Below are 11,583 nucleotides of genomic sequence, written 5' to 3' on the forward strand. Positions count from 1 at the left end.
AGCTGTGGGAATGAAGAAGGATGACTGAGGGTAAGTGTGGGGAGGGGAGAGACTTGGGGAGGGAGACGAAGGTCCAGGAGGGAAAGGATTGACAGAGGGTTGCGAGGGAGCGGGCTGGGACACAACTTGGTGTGGAGGTCAGGGAGGCAGAGAGGGGGGATGCCCACGGCTGCCAGTAAGGTCTGGAGCAGAGCATCACGGCAAGGGGAGGAGGTGGTGTGAGTTTTGCCTCCCTTGGGGCAAGCTGTAGGGAGAAGATCCCCCTAAGCCTGCAGCAAAAGTGGGCACAGGGCAGCCGGCGTGGCGGTGCAGGCACAGGAGCACCCACCCCTCATGGCTCCACCGGGATACCGGGGCACCCACCCAGCACCGCTCCCCGACGCCTGACCCACCCAGGGCGGCACGGCCTCATGGTGCGCCAGCACCCGGGTGGCTGTGACTCAGCGAGCACCTGCTGAGGATAATTAGGAGGGATGCAATTATGGTGGCATTTTCTTCCCTCCTGCCCGGCTCCAGCCCTGAAACAGGGAGGGCCACGCGAGGGACGCGTCTGGGTGTGCCTCTGGGAGGGTGCTATGGGGTCACCAGTGGTGTTAGGAGGTGGTGGCAGGGCCCTGCTCCCAAACCTGAGGGTGACCGTGACCCACGGCCCCCAGGTCCCAGGGAGGCATCTTGACCCCGGGCAGGGAGCAGTGCATGGCTGCTCCGTCTGCTCTAGAGGGTGTGGGGGCCCTTGGCAGCCCCGGGGGTAGCATGCAGGCACGGGCGCACAGGCAGGACCCTGGCGTGACAGGCACACTGCCCCAGGGCTGGGAGCTTCGGGACACGTATGCACACCCAGCCCGGCTCCTACACACGCTCCCAGCCCCGGTAATTCCCTCCCAAGAGGACGGCTGGGCCAGCACCAGCCCTGGGGTGCCCGCTTGTACCTACCCCATTTCTCCCCCCTGACGACACGGTGGGCAGCCCCGGCCCTGAGCTCACAATGGGGCAAAGGGAGGGCCTCTGGGACAGAGACGGGGGGGATAGGGACAGGGACAGGATGGTGGCAAAGGGCCTGGGCACAAGGGTTCATGCTCCAGGTGGGCAGGAGGGGCTTGCCCTCCCTGGAGAAAGCAAGTCTTGTCCCTGTCTGCTTTCATCCCGCGGGGCTCGGACTGCTGGAGGCCTGGGGGGAGGCATGCTGGGGGCTGCTCAGGAAGAGTGTTCCCCCCCAAGGCAGGGAGTCAGAAGGCACAGGCTGGAGCCCAGCCCCACCACGGCCCCTCGCCCCTCCGCCGCACACACGGGTGGCCATGGCTCCAACACACAACCTAGGGTTTTATTGTGCAGACAGAGGAACACTCCTGGAGGATAGGTTTTTTTGTTGTTGCTTTTCGTAGGGTTCTTTTTTTTTCTTTTTTTTTTTTTTTTTTTTTTCCCCCTTAACAGAATTTCTTTTACGACAAGCTGTGGAAACAACTACAAATGTTCACAAAAAAATGAGACTTGAGACGCATCCGCGCTCTGCCGGCTGGGCTCTGCGCCTGCCCCGGCGCTCACCAGCAAGCCCAGGGAGCTGGGCGCAGCCAGACCTCAGCTATACACGGCCTCAGCAGCACTAGACAGCAAGCAAGCAGGCAGGGACGGGCAGGGGACGGGCACAGGGGTGGGAGGCAGCTCACGGTGTCTGGAGAAGAGCAAGGAGTGGGGAGCAGCTGCTGCGAATCGCTCTCAGCCGTTGGTGGCACAGCCCAGGCTGCACGGGTAGCTCAGTGGGGCTGGGGTTCACCCCATGGACCCGGATGCTCCTGCCTGCATCTTCCCCTGCCCCGTGCCCTCCCCTGGGAGAAGGTGCAGCCTGTCTCTCTCCTGGCCTGGCGGAGGTGGGCTGTGCTCAGCGTCCCTCTCCCTGCTCTCCCCTGCCCCTTCCTGAGGCAGTGACCAAGAGCTGGGCTGCCCTTAGGGCCTTTTCTGCTCTTAAATGGAGACAGGGAAATGCTGAAAGGGAGAGGGCACATGGGCTCCTCCCAACGGTATGGTAGGACTGGAGGAAGACTGAGGTGGAAGAAGGCTGCTGAGCCTACCCAGAGCCAGGCACCTGGATGTGTGCCATGAGGAAGGATCGGGGTCCTAAGATGTCTCCTTAGGGATGACAGGGTGACAATGCAGAGGAGACCTTGGGGTCACGGTCCCATAGGGGAGCCCCCTTCCCCACCAGCCTGGCTGAATCCAGCTCCACGGGTCTCGGGGAGGGGAGCAGGCATGAAGGCAGGGCTGTGGCTAGCTCAGAGAGGCTCTGCTTGCCTCCACTGTGAGGGGGTGCTGGCAGCAATTCTCTCGTCACAGCTAAGGGCTGGTCTCCAGGGAGAGCAAGTGGTGTCTCGGGCTTGGGCAGCCCAAAGGTACCAGATGATGTCTGGAGGAGGCCTCACTTCCAGCTCAGCTGTAAAATACAGGTTAGGAAATACTTGTTGCCAAAGCACGTTTGCAGTAAGCCCCCTCCCAGGGCCCCAGAAGAGCCCTAAGGAGGCAGGGGCATTTGATGGGTGTCTCCTAGACCTGCTCCCCTCTCTCTTCCCAGCCTGGCCCGGCCCAGCGTCATCCCACGCTTCCCCTGCTCCCTCTGCCTCTTCCCTGCTCAACGTGAGACAGGACTCGCCTCGTGCCCCCTCCCAGTCGCAGCAACTCAGGGTGACTCAGGGTGAGAGGAGCAGGTTGAGAAATCAGTAAGTCACCTGGCTAGCGGGCAGGGCGGTTTGGGGACACTGGCAGCCCCATCTCCTCCAGGAGCCGTGGGCACAGCACCCAGCATGGGGACCCCTCCGCACGCTCTCCCATCATCTCTCTCTCTTACCTGCCAATCCAGCTGTCTTTCCCCAGTTGAGAACAGGCAAACCCCGAAAGTTAAAGGGATGGGAGAAGCGGGCTGCGGTGGGGCTGAGGCTCCAGTGCTCCCAGCATGAGCAAACCAGCCAGCCTACCGAGCGGGGAGGCGCGATGGGAGAAGCAATGCTGCCTAGCGGAGCCACCATGCTTTGGAGCAGGGCATGTGTGCATGTGATGGCGGGTCTCGGCACAGGATGGTGGTTAGCGTTAGATATACGGCTATATAGAGATAACACAGAGAGAGGTTTCACTTGTTCCAAACGGTTCGGCTTCTCTTTCCGAGGGCTGTGTTCTGGCGGGGGAGGCGGGTTTGCTGGGGTATTCGGTGTGTGCGTGCGTGTGTGTGTGTGTGTGCGCGCGCGTGCTCTTCCTTTCACAGGGACACGAAGTCCACGGCTTGCAGGAGAGGCAGGGAAAGGAGAAGCAGCAGGAGCCATGAAGTGTTCTGGATCAAGAGGCTGAAGCCGGCGCATTTCTCCAGTTTGTCTGAGAGGAGAGGGAACAGGGAGGGAGAAAAAAGCCACAATGAAATCCCTCGGGAACAGAGATCAGGCTGGTTTATAAGGAGTACTGGAACTCAGCTCCTTGCCTTTTCTCTGCCACAGAAATACAGCAAGTCCCATCCTGGCCCCGTGCCTGTTTCCCCTCCCACCTTATGCCCATGTAGCTTCTGGGAGCACAGAGACGCTGGGAAGCGTGACCCTGCCTGTGCCTGACTGAGGTGACAAGGGGATGTGCACCAGGTAAGGGCTCTGCAACCAGAGGACCGCTCCTGTGGGGCATAAGTGTGGAAAATCCCCACTGCCCTCCGGCTCCGGCCCGCGTACCTCTTCGGTCCTTCACCAGCAGACTTGTGCCCTCTGCTGGGACTGACTACGAAGCATAGCCTCTGGGAGGACACCCGAGGCAGGGCCCAAGAGAGGTAGGGGAAAGCGGTCTGAGACGGGGCAGAGTGAGGCCATCCGTGGGGCCGACTGCTCTGCTTGCAGTAGGAAGGGCACATAAGGGTGGGAAACATTTACGGGACTCGGGAAGTGTTTGGAAACACCATAGGGGTTTGTAGTCTTCTCTGCTGGCCCCGCAAAGCCAAGGAGCAAGTGGTTAGGAAGAGCTGAGGCCAGGCAGTGCTGCCCATCTCACCTTTGATGACAGTGATGTTCTTTATCTGGTTGCCGGTGTAGTCGTTGGTGGCCTTCAGCTCGCACATGTAGACACCCTCATCACTGGTGGTGAAGCTCTGCAGGTAGAGGCACACCAGGTTCTTGTGCATCGTGACGTTGGCTCGGCTCCGGTAGATGTTCTCAGAGACGCTGATGGTGCTGTGGATGACGTGCTTCCTGTTGTCCTTGGTGATGCTGAACTCGTAGGTCAGGGGATTGCTGGTTTTGTTCTCATAACGGCAGTCCACCCGGAGGCTCTGGCCCAGCAGGCAGGCACTCAGGTCCTTGATCATCTGGCAGTGGGCAACCTGGAGGACTGGGAGAGGCAAGAGGGGGTTGGAAAGGGGATAGCGAGCACTGGGGATGCCCATGCAGCCTCCTGGCTCTCGCCTGGCTGCTCCGGGCCGAGCTTGCTAGAGAGCAGAGAGAGGGGATATGCATCTGCAGGCTGTACCTGTCAGGATGACAGCGATGCCAACGGTGGGGTTCATCTCTCTGCTGAGGTGCCCGGCAGTGGCTGCCACTGAGAGGGGAGCCTGGGGAAGGAGAGAGGGAGAGGCAGTTAGCCAGGCCATTGCCCTGGCACACAGATGTGGGTGCTCAGTGGTGCAGACATGGCACAGGCAGGCAGGCTGCCCCTTCTCGCACAAATGATGCTCTATAGCATGCTCCTCATCATGGTGTCTGATCCACTGCACAGGGACTGGCTGGCTCTGCAAAGAGCGAGGCAATCAAGCGCTGTGTGTCTGGATAGCATCACCTTTCCACATCCCCAGGCAATGCCAGCCGCACTCTCTTTTCCCTGTCTGGATCCTCCACGCCAGACATTAAACAAACGAACATAGCACAGACCTGCAGCGTCTGCTCGCCTGCAGCGAGGCCTGCGTGCACTGCCCTCCCCTCCTTCTGCCCTGTTCTCAGGCTGGGTGCCTGGTTAAGAGACGGGCAGGAGGAATCAGGATGCGCCCCGGTGCCTGCAGATCACGGCCAGAGGGCTGTGGCTCGTGGGGAGCCCAGTGGGCTGCCAGGTGAGGGACCCTCCTTGGTGCTGGCGGGCACCAGGCCTGCCAGCCCCCCCTGCGGCTCCAGCGGGTGAGCTCAGCAAAGATGACTCATTGCGATGCAGTGAGGGAAAGGGGCCAAGAGCAGTGAGAAGGAGGGACACGGCAGCTGGACAGGGAGCCAAGACTGCCGAAGGACGGCTCAAAGTCTCCAGGGGCTAGGCTGAGCCTGCCCCGCCACGATGTGGAAGGGTTTTGGGGTGGCAGAGTTCACTCTCTGGACTGGGTCCCTGGCCCACTGCCCGTCTCTTCAGGCTGCCTCCCGGTCTGTGTGAATAAGGGGCCCGGGCTGTTTCGTCAAAACCCCAGGGCTGCTGACAGTCCATTCCAGCCGAGAGGAATCAATTAAAGGTTTGCAGCCCAGCCAAGCAGCCGCATGGGGAATCCAGCCGCAGACATGCGGAATGGAGGGAGAGGGTGGGGGAGCAGCAAAGCAGATGCCGGAGCTGAAGGACACACAGAGCGCCCTGCTCCTCCAGGTTCTCCAGGCTGGGGATGTGGGGCCAGGTCCAAGAAGGGGAGGTGAATTACCATCCCTTTGGGAATCCAGGCTGGAAGAGGGGAGAGCAGACCCCAGTTTGCTCCCTCTGAGCTTGGCTAAGCATCCAGGGAAGAGCTAGGAACTGCCCGCCCCGCAGTCAGCAGGATTTTTGTTTTCAGCATTTTTTGGGTCTTTCATATAATTTTCTAGGAGGAAATACCAAAACCATTTGCTCACTCTGAAGTTTTGAAACATCTCTATGTCCGCAGCCCTGGAACCTGGCTAGGAAGTTGCAAGAGGTTGCAAATGGGGACAAAGGCATGATGGAGGAGACTGAGCCTCCTCTGGGTTCCTAGAAACTGGCCTCTCTCCCTTGCTTTGTCATTACCCAGCTCCGACCCACTCCTCTTTGAATGTCCTGGGACACTATCTAGGTCACAGCCAGGCTTTCCTCCAGAAAATCAGTGCAGATAAGCTCCCAGAGAGGGGGGCTTCTTTCCATCTACATACAAAAGCACTCAGATCTTCTAGGCTCTGGGTTCACAAGCCCTTGGATTCCTTTCACCCCTCCTCTGCTCCTGACAGGTGCCAGGAGCAGAGCTAGCCAGGTGACTCTCACTCCTGCATGGTCTCAGGGGCTTTGCTTAGGGACAGGACTCACGAGGACGGCAGCATTAGGGTGACTCCAGCCCTTGCAGAGCAAAGCTTTCTGTCACGGTCTCTACCACCTGCTCGAGGCCACGCCACAGTGGCACCTCTGTGCCACTGCCACCGGGACAAGCTAAGGGTGACAAACGGGCTGTGGGGATGGTGGAGGGGAAGAAAAGAGCCAGCCTGGTGGGCTGAGAGAAACCAAGAGGCCCAGGAACCTGGCTGTGCAAAAAGGGAGTGCCGGGGGGCTCCCGAGTGTGCGAGGGGCAGGAGGGGTCGGGGTGCGAGCTGCCCCCCTTCGCAGGGAGCAGGCAGGCGTGTGGCAGCCCGCGGGAGCCGGCAGACGCGTGTGTGCGCACAGGCGCGCCCACGGAGGAATGCCGCAGTCCCGATCCTCGGCGGGGAGCGGGGAGCGGAGGGGAAGGCGGGGGGCGAGGGGGGCACACACACACACACACACACACCAGCATCAATGCGAAAAACCCCAGCGCATCCCCCCCTCGGCGACCGCCGCCCTCCAGACCCGGCCCCGGCGCCGCGGCCAGGGGCGGGCAGAGCATCCCACCAGCGGGGCAGGGGCGAGGGGCTCCCGCGGCCCCGCCGCCCCGTCCGGGGAAGGGGTGGGTGGGTGGGTGAGGGGGGGAAGGCTGCGGAGCCTCCCCGCTGCCCCGCCGGCCGCCGCTAGCCCCCCGGCGGCGGGGCCGTGCCTACCTGCCCGGCGCTGCCCGGTGCTGCCCGCGGGGCTGCCGGCGCTGTCCGGTGCTGCCGCCCGCTGCTGCCCGCCGGGGCTGTGGGCGGCGCGGCGCTCCCGCAGTTTGGGAAGGGCCGGGCGGGCGGACCCGGCAAATCAAGTGCCGGGCGGCGTCACGCAGGCTCGGCCCCCGGCCCTGCGGCGCCGGGGAGGGGCGGGGATGGGGGGGGACGGGGGGGGGGGGGGGGGGATGAGGCGGGGGGGGGGGGCCCGGGGGCTGTGTCTCTGAGGGACCGACAGCCGCCCCCGGGATGCGGCCGGCTCGGCCCCGGGGGGCTCGGCGTAAGCCCGAGGTGCTGGGCTGGGTGCGGGGGGTCGGGGAGGAAGGAAGCCCCTTGGGCAAGGGGGGTTACCGCCGGGGTGGCCCTTCAGCCTGGCCCGGCCAGGGCACGCTCTGGTGCGGGGGGTGCCGTTCGCCCCCACTCCCCCCCCCCCCCCCCCCCCCCGCCTTTTCCCTCTTTCTGCAGACTAGAAAGGGCGACAGGTCCCCATTGCCATGGGAACATCACATTGTGCAGAAGAGCTGCCAACCCCAATCCTCCCCCAGCCCGGTCCCGTGGGAGTTGTTTTGCTGGGAAAGGAGGATGCTTTGGAAGTGGAAAGGAGAGCTTGGCTTGGGCTTTGCTGAGGAGGGGGGAGGTATTCCACCACCCCAAATGTGCGATGCTCAAGTGCCCAACGAGGCCAGCCTGCACCGAGTCACCAAAGACCCATGCGATGCAGGTCTCCATATGGGAAATGGTGGCAGGAACAGTGGTGGAGCTGCTTCTGCACAAACAAAATGTGTCCGGACCCAGAAAGCAGCCTGGCAAAAGACCTCTTCCCTGCTCTTGCGGCAAGGTGGAGCTGACAGGAGAGGAGGGCAGCATCAGGGAGTTGCTCTCCCTGGGGGTCTGGGTCCCGAGGCACGCCAGGAAGGAGCAGAGGCATGCAGGGTGGCCTGCCCTGTCCTCACCTCCTCCCACACCCCCTGGCTGGGCTCTGCAAAAAGGGCTGGCACTGTGAAAGTTGATATGAAAAGTCATATTCTGCTCCAGCAGAACCTGATCCCAAGTGACATTCGAGTGCTGGAGTTTTGCAAGCTGGCTGTGCAGCAGGGTTTTGCTAATTCTACACAATCTTGGTGCCGACCGCTCGCTCAGTGTGTGGGCTGCGGGCGTGCTGCCCCAAAACAGGCTGATGGGGGGCCCGTGATGCCCAGGGAGCGTGCAGCAGGGCTCCCAGTGTGCTGCCATAAGGAAGGCAAAGGCCTGAGCCAACCTGTTGTGGCAGCTCAAAGGGACCCAGCCGCACGTGCACAGCAACACAACTACGCTGGTGACTGAGGACGGTACTGGCTAAGGACGGGATTAAAGGCATGGCAAACTGACTCAGAAAGCCACCGCTAACAAGACTGGAAGCAGATCGATGCAACACAAACCGACAAACCCAACAGGCGTGTTGCCACCTTGTCAGGGTGCAAAAAAGGCAAGCACGAGGTCTGCATCCAAACACAGCCGTGATGTGGGGCAGCACATGTAACCGTGCGCACACACGTGTGCACGCACGGGTCCCTTTTACATCTAGCCCCACATCTCTACACGCTGTGTCTCCTCCACATCCCCACCCTCACCCCCAGCTATGTGATCATAGGCAACCAAGGAATTCAAGCTTGAAGGATCGGCTTTTGGAGGAATGCAGTTCCCCGAGGCCCGTTGCAAGAGATTTCAGCTTCCTTTAAATCTGTGGCTGGTGGTGCTGTGGAGGCAGGCGTGATTGTGCAGTTTCTAGGCAGTGCTGGCAGCCAGCATTCTGCCTAGGTATTTGCAGGAGGCTCCTTGCAGAGGTTCTCCAGCTGGATAGTCCCTTCACTGCAGATTGCAGTCTGGCTGCCATCCATAAAATCAGTCCCCAAGTCACACGTAATGCAGAGGCCTCCGGATAGTGGCCAAAGGAAAAGAAAAGGGTGGGGAGAAGAAAATCTAATAATGACAGACAAATGGCGAGGGAGGCAGGCAGCGTTTGCAGTGGCAGGTGTCAGGCAGAGAGACAGACAGACAGACAGGCACAAACAGGGGCAAGGAGGTAGCCAAACAGACACAACACAGCACAGCAGTACAGATGCCAGCAGCATGGGTCAATGCAGCAGGACAGTCAGGCAAACAGGCAGAGGCAGGGCACAGACAGCGCTCCTAGGAGCTCAGATCAGCCAAACTGCCCCTAGCTCCTGTCTGGAGAGAAAGCCAGGGCATGTGGGGAGCCCTTCTTCTCCACTGGAGTGTGTCAGGGGCATCATTGCTCAAGGACCGTCCCCAGTAGCTGCAGGAGGCAGGCTGGGAGCAGAGGCACTGAGGGGGGACCATGACTCGGATGTCTGGTGCTGCTGCAGCAATTAAAACCTGGCCTTGCCCAAGGACATCCTGCTGCAGGGGACGTCCTCCTCCTAGGAGAAAGGTGGGTGCACTTCCTTCCCAAGAGGAACATCTTTCCTCTGCCCTCAGCCCAGGAAGAAGAGAGAGCGTCTCTCCCTCCTGCTCATGAATCACTGCACAGCAGTATGCTCTGGGTCCTGCTCAAATGGATGCCCACGCAGCAGCCGGTCCCTACCAGCAACCATTTGCTCCCCCACTGCTAATTGCTGGGGAGGGAAGACATGAGGTCCCAGCCACTGGGGCCTGAGGGCAGCGCTCCTGGCGAGAGCCTGCTGGTATCCTCTCCAAGGCCATTAGAGCTGAGGAGTTACGGGATGGAGGAGTGAGAGAGAGCATCCGAGAATCAGTACTATTGATCTAGCAGATCTGGCAGAGGCCGCAGCTCGAGGCCAGACTGATGGAAAGGCTCACCCGCCTCGCAGCACAGCGCCTGCCCCTGCAGGTCCCCACTCTGCCTGGCCCCAGAGCTCCAGCTGGCAGGAGGGCTGCAAGGGATTCGTGCTTCTCAGTGCACGAAGCCAGACCCAGGCACTTCCCACCCCATCTTTGAGGGACAAGAAAGAGAGGCTGCAGAAGAGCTTTGCCCTTGATTGGAGCGACAGAATGGCCTCTGGGAGCCCAGTGAGGCCCCATGGATGCTATATGTAGCATGGCCCAGATACAAAGCTCCTGGGCTTTGTGGCACCGCTGCACAGAGCAGGGGTGGAGGAGACTGTGCTCCCCTCCTTCCTGCACGCAGTACACAGCCACGGAAACAGGGACAGGCAGGGTTCCTGCTGCAGCACTGGCCTACGGTCTGCTGTGCTTCGAGCAGCCACGTTAGCCAAGCAAGGGAGGCGGCTAGCTGGCACAAAGCCCCAGCTCTGCCACGGTGGTTTGCCTGCAGTGTGCAGGACTCCCCCTTGGTAGCCTCTACCTGTTTTATGGCTGTGTTGTGGGCACAGAGGAGCCCTAGAGGCTGAAGACCTAGTCTAACAGAGAGGGATCCAGGGTTAGGAAGTGCCTGTGGGATACCAGCTCCAGACCCTGCACTGACATACCTGCCAGCAGGAGCATCCCTCCCTTCCCCTCATTCCTCCCTGTTTGCTTACACGCCCTGGCTAGCAGAAAGGCCTGGCTCTGTGCTCACACGCAGTCGTGTAACAGTGCCCTAGACTGGGGATGTTGTGCCCTCCTGCTTGTCGTGGTGGCTTGCCTTGAGGGGAGGCTGCCAGCAGTGAGCGTTCACTACGGTGTAGGATCCCCTGCAGTAAATCCCCGCTTCATCTGGCACTGCTGCCTTTCCACAGTACTGGGATCTGGGAGCCACCAGGCAAGATCCCAGCAAGGCAGCTCTCCTGCCTAACCAGAGCAGAGCAATTCTCTTGCAGTCTGGTGTCTACCTGGAGGAGCGGGTGACCATCTCTGTCTGCCTCTAGCCCTTCCTGCCCAGGGCCACTAAAATCTCCCTGCAAGAGAGTTGGAAATCCTTGTTGGAGCCAACCAGAACACTAGGAGCCAACTCGGCCTGGAAGAGGGGGTTGACTGAGGCACAGAGCTCTCGGCTTGCTCCATCTGCTCCCCAGACTGAGTGGGAGCGGTGCTTGGCTGCCTGCTCCAGCCTCCTCCTCGCTGCCTCCCATTGCAGCCAGCGATGCATCCTGCTGGCGCTTGGCTGGGGCTAAGTTTTCTCCCACACAGCTGCTGGGGTGGGAGAGCTGCTTTCGGTACCATGTCCCGCAAACCAGATCTCTGCTGAGTTTAGAGGGAGACTTGTCCCTGGGGGAAGGAGAAACGTCTCTGCCAACTGAACCAGGCAGGTCTGACAGATAAGTCAGCTCCTAGCTCAGAACCTGCAGATCTACATCTCTTACCTGCAGGGTGAGCGGCCAGAGGGCCTGTATTCAGCCCCTTTGCAAGGGTGCCACATCCCACGGGCTCTTTGTATGAGAGTTAACATGGACAGAGAGTTTGAACTGGGAAAAGACGCCACTTCAGATGGCAAAAGTCCCCTCCTCCACCTGCTAAACACCTTACCCTGTGACACAGCACCACTCCCCCTTAAGATGGCAATCAAGGGGAGTACCTATGGGGGCTGATGCCAGCTTGTACAGCATTAAAAGCCCCAGACAGGCAGCTTATTCCCAGAGCAGCTTTAGACCCCCTTGTTTTGGGGAAATTTACCTGTGGGGGAAAGGAGAAGCGCCTGGGGGCCTCCTGG

At 60.8% G+C, this 11,583-nt stretch overlaps 1 protein-coding gene across 1 annotated transcript; it reads right to left on the reverse strand.

Moving 5' to 3' along the window:
- Window positions 1–1,301: 1,301 nt before the first annotated feature.
- On the reverse strand, window positions 1,302–7,035 carry THY1 (Thy-1 cell surface antigen). The gene is made up of 4 exons (XM_074162428.1): window positions 6,933–7,035; window positions 4,483–4,564; window positions 4,009–4,344; window positions 1,302–3,354 (listed from the first exon to the last, which is right to left on the reverse strand). The coding sequence occupies exons 2-4, from the start codon at window positions 4,517–4,519 to the stop codon at window positions 3,242–3,244; spliced, it is 486 nt and encodes a 161-aa protein (XP_074018529.1). The 5' UTR covers window positions 4,520–4,564; window positions 6,933–7,035; the 3' UTR covers window positions 1,302–3,241.
- Between the last annotated feature and the right edge of the window lie 4,548 nt (window positions 7,036–11,583).

The sequence above is a fragment of the Numenius arquata genome, chromosome 22, assembly GCF_964106895.1.
Source record: "Numenius arquata chromosome 22, bNumArq3.hap1.1, whole genome shotgun sequence".
Classification (NCBI taxonomy): Eukaryota; Metazoa; Chordata; class Aves; order Charadriiformes; family Scolopacidae; genus Numenius; species Numenius arquata.